The sequence below is a fragment of the Amphichorda felina genome, assembly GCF_050947745.1.
Source record: "Amphichorda felina strain 45539 chromosome Unknown scaffold_1, whole genome shotgun sequence".
Lineage (NCBI taxonomy): Eukaryota > Fungi > Ascomycota > Sordariomycetes > Hypocreales > Bionectriaceae > Amphichorda > Amphichorda felina.
In genome coordinates this window covers 3304283-3320309 of record NW_028145049.1, presented here as the reverse complement: position 1 = coordinate 3320309, position 16027 = coordinate 3304283, and the positions used below count along the sequence as shown (strand labels likewise).

Here is a 16027-nt window from a genome sequence, read left to right as displayed (position 1 = left end):
CGTTGCCGTATGAGCTCTGGTTTTCCTGACAACTGCGCCGCATTGACCAATCACCGCCCTTCCCCATCGTTATCTGCTTGAGCCTCAGCGACGGCCCTTCCAGCTCGATATCGACGGGTATCATGATGGGGTTTTACTCGCGTGGTGGTCCGATATTCCTCTAGGGCCCGATCAGGATTCAAGCTTTCTTCCACTTGAGTCTAGTGGACTCGAGGCCTCCCGACCCTGGCTTCCGGGTTTCGCCGTCTGCTTAAGGGCCTTTGACGATGCATCATGTCTGCAAGTACTAACTCGAATGTATCTGCATCGTGGGAGGCATCTTCAAGACATTAAATCGGCGCTTGCGTTACTTTGCTCTTGCTGCTATTTTTTTTTGCTCATGAGCTGGCTCGCAGAGACAAGAAGAAGATGAGAATTTAGTCCAGGTCATATTCGTACAAGCCTATGTCGTCGTTTGGGTACGAGCACTACCAACCAGTCCAATCTTGAACTCTTGACTCGCGCACGCGCCGATGAAACGGGAGGGCCAGGCTGGAAGCCACTTGATTCCACCGTACACGCCCACGCGTATTACTTGTAGCCACGCCGCGCGCCCAGCTGACTAGATCTTTCTGGCGGTCCAAAGCAGCCCACGCAACGCAGGCAAAACGTGGGACAGAGCGTTTCTAATCCACCCTCTGGGAGAAGCGCAGGGAACAGGTTGCATCTTCTCCGCAATCAAAGATACCATGTACATGCCCCAGAGATGGGCTGTAACGGCAATGTTGTTCATGCAAATGACATCGAAAAGCTTCAACCGTCTTGCACCCCACGTCGTCGCGCTGACTCCGAGACCAGAAGTCACCACTCGCAAAGACAACACCCCCCCGTACCCGGATAGACCCACGTGTTATTTTTTTTTTCTCGCTGCCGGCCACGGATAGCAATCTAAGTCTGGCAATATGGGCCCATGGGGGGCGAGTGGGCGGACGAAACACAGAGTGTCGAGTCAATTCTTCTTGTCATGAAAAAGCCTCTGCCGGCCAGTCGGTGGCCACAGCTGGGCCTGCTCATAGGGTGCGCCGCGCGAGGCTAACGGGACGCCCTTGGCCGCCTCGAATCCCCTTGTTCCCGAGGGTCTGGGCTGACTACACTACTCGTACCGTTCAGATATCCTTTTGCGGCAGTTCTGGTGGCCTTTCTGGCCCAGAGGTACTTCCCAATCGCGAGGCGTCCCGTATCCCAGCTGTTCCGTACCCCCCCTCCGTCTCTCCAGCACATCTACAGGGCTACTTTACAGCCGTTCCTTCTCTTATCAAGATAGCCCAGATGGCCCTCACTGCCTCTAAAGACGAGCGTGGATACACGGGACTGGAGTCTGGGAGAGACCAGCATATTTAGCTCGAGCCTTCGCTCACCCCAGATCATGGATTTGGACCCGTCTCTCTCTCTGTAATATCTGAATCCCTAATAATTTGAAGTCTCGCCCGGTCGTGGATTCCGTGGCGACCAAGACTGCTTGCCTCCTTTTCCACCGCCTCCTTCCTTCAACGGGCATCAACGACAACAGTGTAACCTGCCCTCCTCACTCAACTTGGAGATACGAAAGGCAGTAGCAACTCTGGTCCAGGGACATCCCAGACACCCTCCTCTTTTCCAACCAACCACCTCCGATCCGAATCCCATCTCCGACGACAATGTCTTATACGCACGTTGGGCCACCGACCCTGTTCAACGGGACCGACGAGGACTATGGCGGCGATTCTCGTACGCCTCTCCTGTTATATCAAAATTCACCTCTTCGCCCCAACTAACCAAACCTCCCGCAGATGCCGAGAACCTCAACCAGTGGTACCAGTCCGGTGACCAGGCCTATATCCTCATCAGCGCCTGCCTGGTTATGCTGATGATCCCCGGTATCGCCTTTCTCTACTCCGGTCTCGCCCGCAGAAAGTCGGCTCTGTCCATGCTCTGGGTCGTCATGATGTCCTTCAGCGTCGTCATCTTCCAGTGGTACTTCTGGGGCTACTCGCTCGCCTTCAGCCAGACATCCAACAACCCCTTCATCGGTGACCTCCGCCACTTCGGACTTATGAAGGTCTGGGGCACCCCCTCGGTCGGCTCTCCCCTCGTCCCCGCCCTCCTCTACTCCTTCTACCAGATGATGTTCTGCGGTGTCACCGCCGCCCTGACCGTTGGCGCCGTCGCCGAGCGCGGCCGCGTCATCCCCGCCATGGTCTTCATTTTCTGCTGGGCCACCCTCGTTTACTGCCCCCTCGCCTACTGGGTCTGGAACGCCAACGGCTGGGGCTTCAAGCACGGCGTCCTCGACTACGCCGGCGGTGTCCCCGTCGAGATCGGCTCCGGCATGTCCGCCCTCGCCTACTCCTGGGTCCTCGGCCGCCGCAACGAGAAGATGATGATGAACTTCCGCCCCCACAACATCTCCCTCATCACCCTCGGCACTATCTTCCTGTGGTTCGGCTGGCTCGGCTTCAACGGCGGCTCCGCCTTCGGTGCCAACCTCCGCGCCGCCATGGCCAGTTGGAACTCGTGCCTCACGGCCATGTTCGCAGCCATGACCTGGTGCCTCCTCGACTACCGCCTTGCCAAGAAGTGGTCCATGGTTGGTTGGTGCTCTGGCACAATTTCCGGCCTCGTCGCTGCTACTCCTGCCTCTGGCTTCATCGACCCCTGGGCCAGCATCATCCTCGGCATCGTCTCCGGCGTTGCCTGCAACTTTGGCACCAAGGGTGAGTCACCAACTGGAATTCGGTTCAAAAAGAGATAACAATGAAAACTAATACCCCTTTTTAGTCAAGTTCCTCATCGGCATCGACGACTCTCTTGATGTGTTCGCTGAGCACGGCATTGGCGGCATCGTCGGTCTCATCTTCAACGCCTTCTTCGCCTCGGGTGGTATCATCGGTCTCGACGGCGTCAACACTGGCGCGGTCGGCGGTTTCATGGATGGCAACTACGTCATCATAGGCTGGCAGATCGCTGCCATCGTCTCCTCGTCCGCGTACGCCTTTGTCATGTCCGCCATTATCGCCAAGATCATCGACCTCATCCCTGGTCTTAAGCTCCGCGCCTCTGAGGAGGCCGAGCTCCTCGGTATGGACGACGACCAGCACGGCGAGTTCTCCTATGACTACGTTGAGGTCCGCCGTGATTTCCTCGCCTGGAGCCCCCACCGCGGCGAGCCCGCCGAGGAGGGTGACGTTATGGAGCCTCAGCATGGCATCCGCGAGCACGCCAGCATGATCTCGCCCCCTAGCTCCTCCAGCGGCGACGTCGAGGACGAGAAGGCCAAGAACGCTGCCGCCCAGCATACGGCGCAGCAGGCCGCGCCGACCGCGACAGCCCATTCTGCCCCTACCGCTACCAACGAGAAGCGGAATTGATTATTTCAGCTTGTTCTCAAGTTCTATTTTTCAGCCTTTTTCTTTATTTTCTTTCCCACTTGTATTTGTCCATCAATACCTCGGTTGATCAGCAACTCGAGATTGGAAAAGGAGCCGGCACAGGAGTTTGGAGATGGGATTTATTTTCTTCTTTTTGGTTATTTTTTGGTCCAGTTTATACTTATACTACCTTGGGATGGAAGCAGAATACCCAACCTAGTAATAACTGGGTGCGGATGATAGAAGGCGACTAAGTGATTGTGGTCCGTAGAGGGCATAGCCAGGACACATGGGGGTGCCCAGAAAATATGACAAAATAACATTTCAAACATGCGAGTTGCTTATCAGAGTTCTTGGGTGAATGTGTGACATGCCTGCAGCTGCGCTGTTTTTTCTGGGGCAAAGTCCCAACTTTATTTTTCACGACGGGTCTCGAGCTGCTGGGGTATATATCGCCAAGATGGTTCAGAAGTTGGAGACATGAGGATAGGAGTTTGCCTCTTCATTCGCCAGAATTGAAAGCCCTGAATTGTCTGGACCTCCTACGAGATGTTGGCGTCGAATGCTGATCCCGGGGATCCCATGAACAGGCGAAGGGTGTGATGCAACTTTCCGCCATTCACATGCGAGGAAAAGCCTGGAAAGGAACGACTCATAATCCAATGTGTATACAATTGATTGCCCAGTATCGAACCACGAGCTATTAGGTGGTTCCACCGAAAGAAGCATAGTAAAACGGAGGCTGATACTACAACCTAATATTCGTCCGCCTAGACCCATTCCCACATTTAAGAAGATGAAGGAAGCCAAACGCCAGTCCTGAAAATTCCCACAAAACGCCGTATCTTGCCTAGCTCTAGCGGTTCTATTGTATAGTTCTAGCTTGGCGCACCGTCCTTGACCTGGTCGTACGGTTTGGATGGATAATCTCCAAAGCAGGCGTAGTCGTACTGAGCCTTGTCCGCCATGCCCTCCTGGATCTTGAGGAACGTGTCGAGCTCGCACCAGCCATCTTTGCGATTGGCGTCACACTCGGGGAAACTCTTCCCCAGGGGCAGAGTGCGCTGGTTGAGAATAAAGTGGATGTACTTTGTCTCCTTCCCGTCCATATAGCCTTCGCGACTCGGGGACACGGGCTTCGGCGTCTTGATGATCTCAATATCAAGGCGGGCACCAAAGGGGCTCATGTGGGAAATTGTGAACTCGTGGTCGCCGGGCATCTTATCCGTGGGGAGGTCCTCTGCAAACTGGCGGAGCCCGAATGCCGTCAAAATGGAGACGATGTTGGTGTCGTGGGAGAAATCAAAGTATAGACTCTGGTTTAGGGGGAATGTCTCGGTGCTGCTATCTAGCGTGACGTTGATCTGAGACCCAGAGTATCCCAAAGTGTGGTTATTGAGGCGCGCCATTACCTCCTGCTGGTAACCAATCCCCACGGCTCTCTAAAAGGGCCACCTAGGTCAGTAAAAGATTTCAGTAAGACGGGTATGAGGAGATTTGGGACATACTCCTGTAGGGCTATGGAAACTGCTGCCACCAGAGAACCACAGGTCGATGGAATAGCCGTATCCTTGCCACTCTTCATAGGTGAAAAGATCGCAAAACATGCTGAAACCGTATGCCACGGTTTCGTAGGGGCACATGTTCTGAGCAGCGTAGACATCGTCGACTGTCCACTCAAAGCCTTCTGTCATGGATTGGAAGCGCGAAGTTGCTGCGAGAGAGTGAGAAAATGAACTGCGGCGCTTCTCAGAGAGCACAGCTGGTTGCAAGTACTTACCGTTTTGAAGGTATTTTTGGATCCAAGTCCTGCTAGCTTCGCGACCAGTCGATTTGGGCGATTCATTGGGGCAGTTAAGAGCGCCAGCGAGAGAATTGTTGAAGCCTTCTTTCTCGATAATTACCTCGATTGTTGCATTGTTGGTCCTGGCCATGTCAACCAGCCATATTGGTCCCATATGGCGTAAGATGACTTACCATTCCAGGCCAAAAAATCCGGCAACCCAGTTCTCAGCTGACTTGAGCATGCGATCTTGGGTCTGCTGGCTAGTTAGATGACGAAACACTCTTCACATATCATAAGGACCCTACGTACCGTTGTGCGGACGATGATCTTACTTCTTGGGTTGTAAAGCTTTCCGTACATGTAGCTGTGGAGTATACCTGAGCTGATGTGAGTTGATGCCAGTAGAAGCGGAAGTAGGATCGGATAAGCCTACCGGAATTATAAAGCTCCTCACGACCCTTGGGAACAAGAATTTCCGACCCAAGTTGGTACTTCCAGTCTTTGAGAAAGGCCAAGTCGTCCTTGGGGGTGAAGGCTTTGCCGGCATCAGCGATGCGCTTGCCGAGCTGGACAACGTCGGCGCCCTGGGTGGGGTAGCGGGCACCGTGACGCGAAAGCATCTGGACCTGGACTATGTCGGCGCCCTCGGGCAAAGGATACTCATCAACACCAAAGCCTGGGGACGGCGAATAGGGAGAGAGGTAGCCCATCATCTTGAAGATGCTGTCATTGCCGGGCTTCATGCCCTCAATGGGAATCGAGGTCTGGAGAGGCTCATTAGGGACATAGGTGGCAGTTGGATTGATGACCCTCGTCTGGGCCATGAAGGCTGGGCGACCAGTGGCTGTGGGGCCTGCCCATAGTTGGGGAGAGGTCTGGAAGTACTGAGGCGGCCGGGGTTTGAGGCAGGGGCAATCGTCAGGGGCGGAGCCGGAGAAGAGACCTTGGCCACCGAAGGAGTAAGGGAGAGTGAAGTAGACGTTGGAGGCGAGGAGGATAACCAGGAGCACGCTTAGGAAATAGGTGGCGTTCCGGAATCGCAGGTCATGAGGGCGGCGGATAAGAGGCTGGGCAGGAGATTTGCCGAACTCGGTGTCATCGTCGCCCTCAGTGACCTCACTGTACTTGTTGTAATCATTGAGATCGGCCTGACCGATGGCCTGGTATTGCGACGGGTTGCGGCGTGCAGGCGGCATGTCGGTGGCAGATGAAGAGGGCGATGCGATGGCCATGATCAAGGCCAGCTCGCCAGCCACAAGACAGGAAGGACCCTGGGAAGTGAGGTACTCGTACCTACTGGCGGTACTGGTAGTAGTACTCGTAGTGTTGAGGTAGCGTTGAGGTAGCGTTGAGGTAGAAGTACCTCGAGCGGGTAGTACTCAGAGGGCGACACGGGTGATGAAGAGAAGGCGCGGGCGTTTGATCCCGAAGGACGGGTACGAAGTACGAGGAAAACGATTCAGCAATGGCTTCTGCAGGGTCCATGGATCGATCGTGATGGAGTATGATGGGCTAACTGAGGCAGGTACGAGTAGGATGCATCCCGCACAAGTCGGGAGGTTGCGACTGGGAGGGACCTGCCAGGGGAAGCAGTATCCACACACGGCACAGTGCAGAAGCCTCCCACACCGTGTGATCACACAGTACGAAGTACATACAGGCAACCGGCAAAAACAACTTTCACCTTTGCACTCACCTCTCCTCCAGCCAGTTCAGCCACGGGCCCACGATGGCCACCATGTCCACGATAGTTCTTCGCTTCGAGACCGCGACACGGCGCCGCCGCGCGGCCACGGCGGGACTACCAGACTCATCATCTCCATGACTCCATATATTAATGTCCAAAGCAAATCAACAACGCCCCCGTGTCCCGTCTCCCGTCTCCGTCTTCGGCCACCCGCGTCCTGCGTCCCAGACTTGGACCATCCCTGCCCTCTTCAAGCTCCAACGCTCTCTCATGCCCACCGCTCCTTGATAATTTCATTGACGGTGAAGCTGCGGGCAACCGCGCGGCAGTAGCACGGCAACAGCACGGCAACGGCAACAGCAACAGCATGGCAAGAGCACCGCCTTGGCTGGAACTACGGAGTGTTATTACCGAGTACGGAGCACCTATCCGTCGCCGTTGCCGTCTTCCAAATCCCCGGGAGCCGGGAGCCGCCTCCCCACCATCGCAAGGCCCTCCCACCATGGGCACCAACGTGCTAATCCGGGTTGATTCGTCTTGAACGGTCCTGTCCTGTGGATACGAGTACGAGGACACCTCACCGGCCTGCATAACAATCCACTAGTCGTTCCCCGCGCACCACTGACAACTCCCTTGGGACGTAGCTAGAGTTGCAGCTCAGCTCTCCAACCGTCTGCGCATGCTCGGTGCTGCCGTACAGTCACTAGCTCTCCAAGCACAGACATTAACGAAGAAAGATGTATCTTCAACTTGGCGTTACTCGATTCAACTACTGATTTTATCTATCCTCCATTCCAGCCACTCAGGTGCGAACCGGGTAGTACCTGACGACTGCTGTACTGCTCTTGGGGTGCCCCTGACCAATCTATCGACAAATTTCAACCAGCCTTCTAACCGAAAAGACAGGCTGTTCCCCAGCAAGGGAAAAACTCCCTTCGAAGAAGCTCTAAAAAGCTTCATCGCACAAATGTGACGCTAAATGCCCTTAACTTTTACCAAGCCAAACACCAACAAATGAAAACACCCAAACACTTTTTGATGCCCGCGCCATCTCTGCATGACCATCTCTTTTTTCTTGAGCGCAATCCACACCAGGGGGCCCTCTGTCTCGAACTCGGCACCACTCAGATCTGCTTTTCCCCCTACACCTCAACTATGCTGCTGAAGTGTCCCAAGGGGGGCCCCTCATCGATTGGTTTCCCCTGGCTTAGTTGGGCTGCTTCCTGAGGGGGAAGTAGCCGCTTGGCATCGGTTCGATGTGCCACGCCTTGCTCTTCCTTGTCTCATCGAAGGCCTTGGACCACTCGCGCTTAAGATCATCCGGGATAGCCCAACCCAGTTCATCGTCTCGGAGCCTCATGCGGACCAGATGGCGCCGTTCGGTGGCCGAGTCGCCGTTGACGAATCCATCGCGACGATGCAGGACGGCAAGGTTGTTGATGAAGTGGATATCTCCAGGTCGCGTCACCAGCTCCAGCTCCGTCGCCCTCGCGATCCCCTCGATCGCATCCAAGGCTTCCTGCTGTCGGGGGCTGAGGCTGGGCAAGTTGCTTGATCGAGGGTGGGCCGGGCTTCCGATCAACGGCGTTCTGCCAAAGTTCATAATAAGACGTCCCTCGTGGTTGAATAGCACTGGCCGACACTGGAACTCCGGGCTAAGAAACAACGGGTCGTATCAGCAAACGCTCGCCCGCCTCGGTTGCCCGCGACAACCTGGGACGGAATTGACTTACATGGCAAACGGCCAATCGGAACCAGCCAGGGCGCGTACAAGATCTGGCCGTTCATTCGCCAGGACATTGTAGACTGTGTAACACGACGCCAGGATACATTTGCCGCCTGAAGCTGCTGTGCTTCTTGTCAACCAACTGACAACGTCGCCGGCCTCTTCATTGTGGAAGCTCTGCCTCTTGGGTTAGCGAGATGCGTCAGGCAGACCGAAGCGTCAAGACTCACAATGGGGGAGGTGGAATGTCGATGGTGTCCAGCTGCGAGTGCTGATGTCTTATCTGCCACGATGTGGACTGGTGGGTATCATCAGTACATGGAATTGGGCCTATCACTGGCGACTCGATCCTGCAGGACGTACCCATCATGTTTCCTTTGCTATCCTGGCGGCCCTGGCGATTCGCAACGAACGACTGCAGGCCAAGATAAAGCATGGTGAGGTCCTCGACCGAGTACTTTTCGGGATCAAGCCCGCGAATGACCCCAAAACCTTTCCCCTTGTGGACCTCCTGGCGAATCCCGTCGAGCTTTCGGCCCAAGTTGGGAAGCGGGAAGTTGTCTCTGGTGATGCAATCACCATCAAGACCCAGATCTGTTTCATTCAGTGAGCAAAAGGGTCCAGGATCTCATGCCTTGGTGGGAGAGGTTTGTCACCTTTGAAGCGGTCGAGAGCTGCCTCGGCTTCGGAAACGTCTTCGCTGCTCAGCTGAAGAATATGTTCCCCTTCCGCCGTGATTTCGGCGCCGACCCATGCCATTGGGGAGTCCACGGCCTTCGGAAACCCAGCCGGAAGACCGGCCGTTGCCGTTGCCGGAGCAAGGAGTCTACCCGTGGGCACAGGCGTAGTCGCCAGTTGAGCCTCGCATGATGCCATTGCAACCTTTTTCTCGGGGAAGGTTGAGCCAAAGAGAACTGCTGGGGAAAAGGGATGACGAGATGTTGCCAAAGGAGACTGCTCAGTGTCTGGATTCTACCTTGCGGTCTGTGTCGATGTCCTTGAAAGGTCGATGTTGAGGACGAGCACAACCTCAGGGAGAGCAGGCTATTTATCAAGATGATATATGCCGTTTCTTTTGCCTGCCTTGTTGCTTTCTGACGACGGCAGAGATTTCTCGCGCTGTGGCTGGATACACAGGGAAGTCTTCACCGCAGCTTTGCTCGTCATACACGGCAGAGCGCTTGCCTCTCTCTACCAATATGCGACTCATTAGGAGAAGTCCACCTCTTCAGCATGGTGCACTGTGAGGACGCCTTGGAAGAAGCAACACGTACCAACACCTTCATCCCGGCTCGGGACGAGGGCCCGCGAGACTAGGTCCAATCTAGCTATTCAGACTATGCAGGGAAAGTGGTAGTACATCCTGCCCTAGATATGTTGTGTGCATATGTACTACGTACCTACATACATGTGCGGCTGGGTAGGGGTACGATCGATTGACGATGATCGTTGACTCGTTGCAGAAATGGCGGCACATGGCGGCACGGGACCACACGGGTGGACAGGCACGAGGGTCGTTAACGGCTTCACAGATACAGCGCAGCGCAGACTTCATCTATCGAGCTATCATTCCCGAGGGCGAGAGACCCATCACCAGTAGCCTCACAAATGGCTTCTCTAGGCGAAACGTTTCTCCCGTCCTCCCCTCCCTTATTCCCTCCCCCTTTGCCAAGCCAAGCGTACGAGTACAGTCAGTCACATTGCCCCATGACCGGTCCGAGAATTGGCCGCCATTCAGTTCAGAAACTCTAAGCAAGGGCTCACGCTTCGACTATTGCCTCTTGACGGCAGGCTGCTGGAGGGGCGACGCTGCACAATCATACGATACCACAAACAAGTCCCCATGAGGTCACCGCCGTTGACTTGATACGCACACCGACAAAGCATCATCATCCCAAGTGCCGAAGAGCACCAACGGCAACCGGGTCTGTCTCACCTCTTGAGCCCTTGCACCACCCAATCGGGCCCAAATCGCTCTGTGCTTTACCAAGGGCTGGGTTTCTCAGACAATGTCATACTGGTATCCGTACGCCTGGCCCACTTGCATGCCCCCAGGGCAGGGGACCTCGTACGTACATATTAGTACTTCGGACTAATACTAATAGTGTCAATGATGGTCTCGTCATCATTTAATCATGGTTGCAGGAGAGACAACAAAGTTCTCCCTCCATGTTTACCTATTATTAGGTAGGTACCGAACCCGCTCTGCAAAACTTTGCTCGTTGAGCCGTACGTATTCGTAGGCTCCTTGCACTTGCTTATTCTGCAGCCAGCCTATTGTTTCAAACCCTTCTCCCTCCCAAGCTGCCATGGGCGCTGCCAATTGACCAATGCCTAATCAGACGGTGGACCGTGGTTGCCAGTTTTCCTCAAATAGCTGGCTTACAAAAAAGTAAGGATCCTCGTAGGCGCCTTTAGCACGGAGATCTTCCCACTCCGTCTCTACGTCGGCCAACCAGTGATATTAGCCCTGCTCCGGGGATCCGGTAATAAAAAAAAGTCTAGAGAGTGTGGCGTCTTGAACTTACTGTGCCGTCTCACGAAGGTCCTTGTCGCGTGGATGAACTGGATCTGATCTTCGTCTAGACCTGCGAGAGACCGCAGGTCTTGGTCCTTGCACTCGTCCGAGAATGGGTGGACACCCTTGTTGCAGTAGTGAAAATGCGCCAGCAGAATATTCGCCCCTGCAAGAGTCCTGTGCGTCAGCCCACGATGCACCGGATGACGAGCTGCTGGGAGCGTGGCGGGTCACTAATTACCGAGGTGATACTCCTTAACCTTGTCTTCTCGAGCAAATCGGCGCTGTGAGCGGAGAGGGCTGGTCAGAAAAACGGCCAATGTCTCGTTTTCAAGACAAAGTTTGAATAAGCTTACATCCATTCCGTGCTTCAGAGCATAGCTGGCATCGTGTGCTGTGATCAATGCTGTGTTGTGCAGCAGAACAAAGGTGACTAGGTATGTAACCATCCAGGTGTTGTGCTTCCTTTTGGAAACCATCTTTTCCAGTCTATCGAGGACTTGCCGCCTTAATTTGGCCTGAATATGGTGGATGAGGATGAGATCCAGCTGCGCACCTAGCACAGGGGGCAGTGGAATCTTATTGGGGCTGGGGCTTGTATCATCGAGAATGTCCGTGGGCATCCCCAACGTTTCCTCCCCGACAATGAAGCATGACTTGGTCGAGAAGCGGACTGACATCCACAGCCTGAATGTGTCACGCAGTAATGCCAACGAGTCCATCGGGGTTGATGGATTCTTGCAACACTGCAGCATTTGCTGGTACGTCTTGTGCAACAGTCCTCCTGGGCGCCCAAGAATGGTGCTGAAGGCTTGGTTCATAGACTCGTGGATGTGCTTTGTGTAAGCCTTCCTGCCTTCTTCAATGTCAATGAGTGCATACGGAGGGATCGTGACGGACTTCTTGGAGCCATTATGGCTCCAAGTCCTTTCGAGCTTGTCACCCTCTTGAGGAATGAACTGTCGAACACGAAGCTCCAGGGAATGGTCGGAGTAGCCCTCGGAGACGTGGATTATTTTTGTCTCCGAAGACGCCCACTTCTGGATAGGTTCAGAAACACTGTTAGCCCACCGCCTTGTCCACTCGTACCCAGGGACCTGTCCAGGCTTGTTCAGCCTCACGTCCGTGATCTTGTACCTCAGGCACGGAAAGCGACCGGCCTTCGTATTAGCCACCTTCTTGCAGGTTAAGCAAGGGCCCATGGGCTCATCCGCATTGTGCTCGCACTAGAGACATCATGGTCAGTGACTGCTATGCTCCTCCTATACCCCACATGTGGTTACACTCCGGGATTACTGCCTAGGAATTCAGTCACGGAAATGAGCGAGATGCTACCCACACGAATGCGTTGCATCCTGCATCTGATGCAGGAGCCGATTCTTCTGGTCTGCGCTGTCTGTTCGCGCAAGCTTGGGTCCTTGAACGGGCCGCGTTTGCCACCTCGTTGATTGGGTTGTAAAATGTCAAAGTTTGACTGTGGGTCTTGTCGTGGAACCTCGTTCCGGGAATCTGGAAAGAAGCCGCCCGGAGCGGTACGAGATGATAGAACGGTGTACTGATGAGTTTGCGGCCCTGGGGCCGCCGGTGGAGGCCCATCATCGTGGACATACAAAGATGAGAATGCCGAGGTCCCCACAGGGGCCGAAGAGTACTGATGAGGTGGCGAGTCACCATCTGGTCCTTTCTCCGACACAAAGGGTGAGCGCTGGGGGAGAAGATGTGATTCTAGTTTGACATCCCGATCTGGGTAGTACCCAATGTTTGTAGTACCTGTGTGGTAGTTCGCGTTCTCGCTACCGTCTGACGATGTTGACAACGTCCGGCGATCTTGAGAGATAATGCCTTGGCTGGATGGCGACTGGAGCTGTGGTTGATCGTTGCACAAGAAATTTTGCTGCTCCAAGCCCACTGTTCCCGGGACATAGGGGTCTGGAACGAGGAACTGCATCGATGGCGGCTTCTCGGCAGTGTATGGTCTTTCTGGACCATACAAAACAGGAGATGGCTCTGGTATTGGTTCATAGCCTTATGAGGCTAGAGTCAGCTCAGGAGCCCGCTACTAAGCGAAGAAACACCACATGAAGTTTGACTGTGGGACTTCGGGAAACGTAATATAGGAGACTAAGAGGTACGCACCGTCTGATTGCCCCCAGCCAAATCCACAGCAGGGACAAAGCAATGAGCTCAGGTCCACCATTCTCCTAGTAAGTGGCGAGTTATCTGGAGGCTCTGTGGGGAATGCGGTTTGTCCCGAGCTCCTTCGACGCCGGTCGTCACCGCTGGGTGTCCTAATTGTTTTGGCGAGCCGGGACTCTTGCTGTTCCAAAGCCGAGGCCGGTGAATCTGAATCCGGAGGAGACATTGGAACTTGTGTACTCGTATCTAATTTTCTTCTTTTGCGTGACTGGGTCTGGTAGGCATTGTAGGGAAATTGAGCATCAAATCCAATGCCATGGAAGTCGACACCTTGCCCAGGTGGGAAAGAGAAGCCAGAGGAGTAATGGGCTGCTTGTAGTATGTCAAGTTGAAGAGGCTGAGGCGTGAACGAGACGGACGGCAGCGGTACAGAGGCAGTTGATACTTGGGTCCAGGGAAGACCACGTGCCCGTGTGGGGTTAAACGGCTCGTGAAACTCCTATCAAACAATCAACGGGCCGCCTCGACGAGATTCTGATGAATTAAAGAGAGAAGAAAATAAACCAGGATCAAGGGAGACGCCGTGTGTCCGTGTACTACTATGTAGAGAGAGGCAACGGGTTCGCGGGATGAAAGAGGAGCTGGGGTGTGCGGATGACAGGAGGAGCAGGGGGGATAATGAAGGTAGGTATAGGTATAGGATGGCGAGAAGATCGGTCACGGATGGAAGCCATATGCACGATGCCGCCAACCGGATTGAGGCAAGAAAAGAACATACCATGATGGTTGTAGTGAGACACGGTGTGAAGGACGGGAGCCTTGGAGCGTGGAGCGTGGAGGAGTGATCAGGGCGCCGTCACCGGTAGCGGCAAGTCAAGGTATCTAGGATACAAGAGAACCGAGCAGATCGAAGCGGGTACGAATGTTTTGCACGGCGAAACAAGCATGCGCAGGCGTCGTCGGGAAGCAGGGGAGGGGTGGGTGGCTACCGTGCCACCAAAGCCAAAGCCACCGCCCGGGATGAACAGGAGGTCGCTCTGTGCACCCTCCAGAGCACGGAGCATGGGAGCAAGAGCCGTGTTCCAGCAAGAGCCGCGCTAGAAGGCCTTGCTGGGCAGAGTGCGGGCAAAGAGGACGACGGGGTGAGAGTTGGTGGAGAAGTGAAGAAGCGGAGAAGGTTTGCAAGGCGAGGGAGTATGGAGAACAAAACCGGCCTGATTCGCTTCCAGGAGACAAATTGTGAGTGGCTGTAGCGCTACAAGTGCAGGCGTGATGAGTTGTGGCCTTGATGGCCGGTGCCAGTGGTTGGGCCGCCACGACTCCCTCACGGATCACGAGCGCTGACCACTGGGCACTGCTGACGATACTCGGATGCGCTGAGCGGGCCACCACCAGGTATGGCGGCGGAGGAGTCAGCCGAAGGCGGTGGAAGGTACTAGAAGCAACACGAGGACGAAGCCCCGGTCTGAAGGAGTGTGTTGAGTGCCGGGCGGCTTCGACTGCCAGAACAAGTCGCCGCTAGCACGTCGGAGCATTCGACGATGACCGGGTCGGACAGAGGGAAGAGGGAACACTCGGTGAGGTTGACGTCGCAGGGTGTCGAGGCGCCGTGCTGAATTCTATCTCACCGGTCTGAGGGATACACTGACCAGGCTGCGCAGGGGTCATTTGCAGTTGGGGGATTCACCTCACTGCCGGCTGCCAGCTGCCAACTGGACACTCTAGCTGGGGCCCTTGGAGTCCAACTGTCCAACTGTCCAAGAGCTTCGAGTGCCAACCCCAGGTTCGAGGACGGCAGGGGTGCCGTTGTCGGGAAGGGTGGGGTACAACCGCCAACCCCCGGGCCCGACATCGCCTGTGAGCCGCTGAGCCTTGGCATGATACATCGACGCATCTGGTATCTGAATATGATCTGACAGCCTTCCAATATTAGTAACATTAGCACCGCGCAGATGTCGTCCTACCATACATCAGGACGATATGGTAACACGACCAGTCCCTGCTTTGAGAGTCCCGACTAGCGTCGAGTTGGATAGCAGAGAATGATAAACTACTCCTCCAGACTGCGTGCCCCGTAGATTATCGGGAAGCGGTTCGGACCCCTGAGACCGCATTCTCATCTAGGTAGTATTCGTAGATACGAATAGTCGTGGGGTCGTCCAACAAGATCCTGATTTGGCATCGGTCAGGAAAAAACGAGCCGCTCCCAGGCAAGGCTGGGAGGGTTCGTCCCATCAAGGTGGCCCCAAGCACTAGAAATCAGCCCAAATAATGAGCAACTGTCGTAGTATCCAACACCCTTTCGCGGGGAAGTTAGAACACGTGCGTGTTGCCGGCGGCCGTCCCCCGCAGCGCTCCGCCGGGTGAGAGGAAGATAGACTGCCTGTTGTGAAATTTAGGTCCTCCAATAGAGGGCGTGTTAGGAGGAGACGAGGGGATGCGTTTTCGGCTAGTATCTGGTGGTCCCAAACACCCTTTGGATCGTGGTCTTGCTCTCGGCTCAAGGGCTTAGGAGCTCAACCTCATGCAGTGTGGTAGTTAGTCGACTGAACGAACAAGCAGCAACCCATGTGGCTGATTGCATCGGGCCGCCTTTGTGGTACCACATCGGTGGGCGGCTGGTGGTTGCTGACAACTGGTCATGGATTCCTGGTTGGCACTTGGCACGATGAATGCGGGGACCGGTGAGCGATAGGACCAATCTTTACGGCTGAGTGTCAGCCCGATGGTCACTAAGTCGCCTGACAGGTGGACTCGAAAGCACTGCACAAACAAGGTCCAGAGCTTG

The 16027-nt window shown here is 55.0% G+C and overlaps 4 protein-coding genes across 4 annotated transcripts; 1 reads left to right on the top strand and 3 right to left on the bottom strand.

Moving 5' to 3' along the window:
• Nucleotides 1-1676: 1676 nt before the first annotated feature.
• Nucleotides 1677-3386, top strand: MEP1 (ammonium transporter AmtB-like domain-containing protein; the record flags this gene model as incomplete). Its single annotated transcript, XM_083190553.1, has 3 exons — nt 1677-1746; nt 1809-2732; nt 2797-3386. 3 exons carry the CDS (start codon nt 1677-1679, stop codon nt 3384-3386), a joined length of 1584 nt encoding a protein of 527 aa, XP_083054412.1.
• An 878-nt stretch (nt 3387-4264) lies between these two features.
• Nucleotides 4265-6368, bottom strand: ACO1O0_001059 (histidine phosphatase superfamily; the record flags this gene model as incomplete). Its single annotated transcript, XM_083190552.1, has 6 exons — nt 4265-4828; nt 4895-5100; nt 5167-5312; nt 5364-5425; nt 5482-5549; nt 5606-6368. 6 exons carry the CDS (start codon nt 6366-6368, stop codon nt 4265-4267), a joined length of 1809 nt encoding a protein of 602 aa, XP_083054411.1.
• Nucleotides 6369-8066: 1698 nt separating this feature from the next.
• ACO1O0_001058 (uncharacterized protein) lies at nt 8067-9461 on the bottom strand (the record flags this gene model as incomplete). Its single annotated transcript, XM_083190551.1, has 4 exons — nt 8067-8514; nt 8593-8704; nt 8949-9179; nt 9242-9461. The coding sequence occupies 4 exons, from the start codon at nt 9459-9461 to the stop codon at nt 8067-8069; spliced, it is 1011 nt and encodes a 336-aa protein (XP_083054410.1).
• Nucleotides 9462-10923: 1462 nt separating this feature from the next.
• On the bottom strand, nt 10924-12457 carry ACO1O0_001057 (uncharacterized protein; the record flags this gene model as incomplete). Its single annotated transcript, XM_083190550.1, has 5 exons — nt 10924-11027; nt 11114-11269; nt 11345-11387; nt 11460-12329; nt 12443-12457. 5 exons carry the CDS (start codon nt 12455-12457, stop codon nt 10924-10926), a joined length of 1188 nt encoding a protein of 395 aa, XP_083054409.1.
• Nucleotides 12458-16027: the final 3570 nt, after the last annotated feature.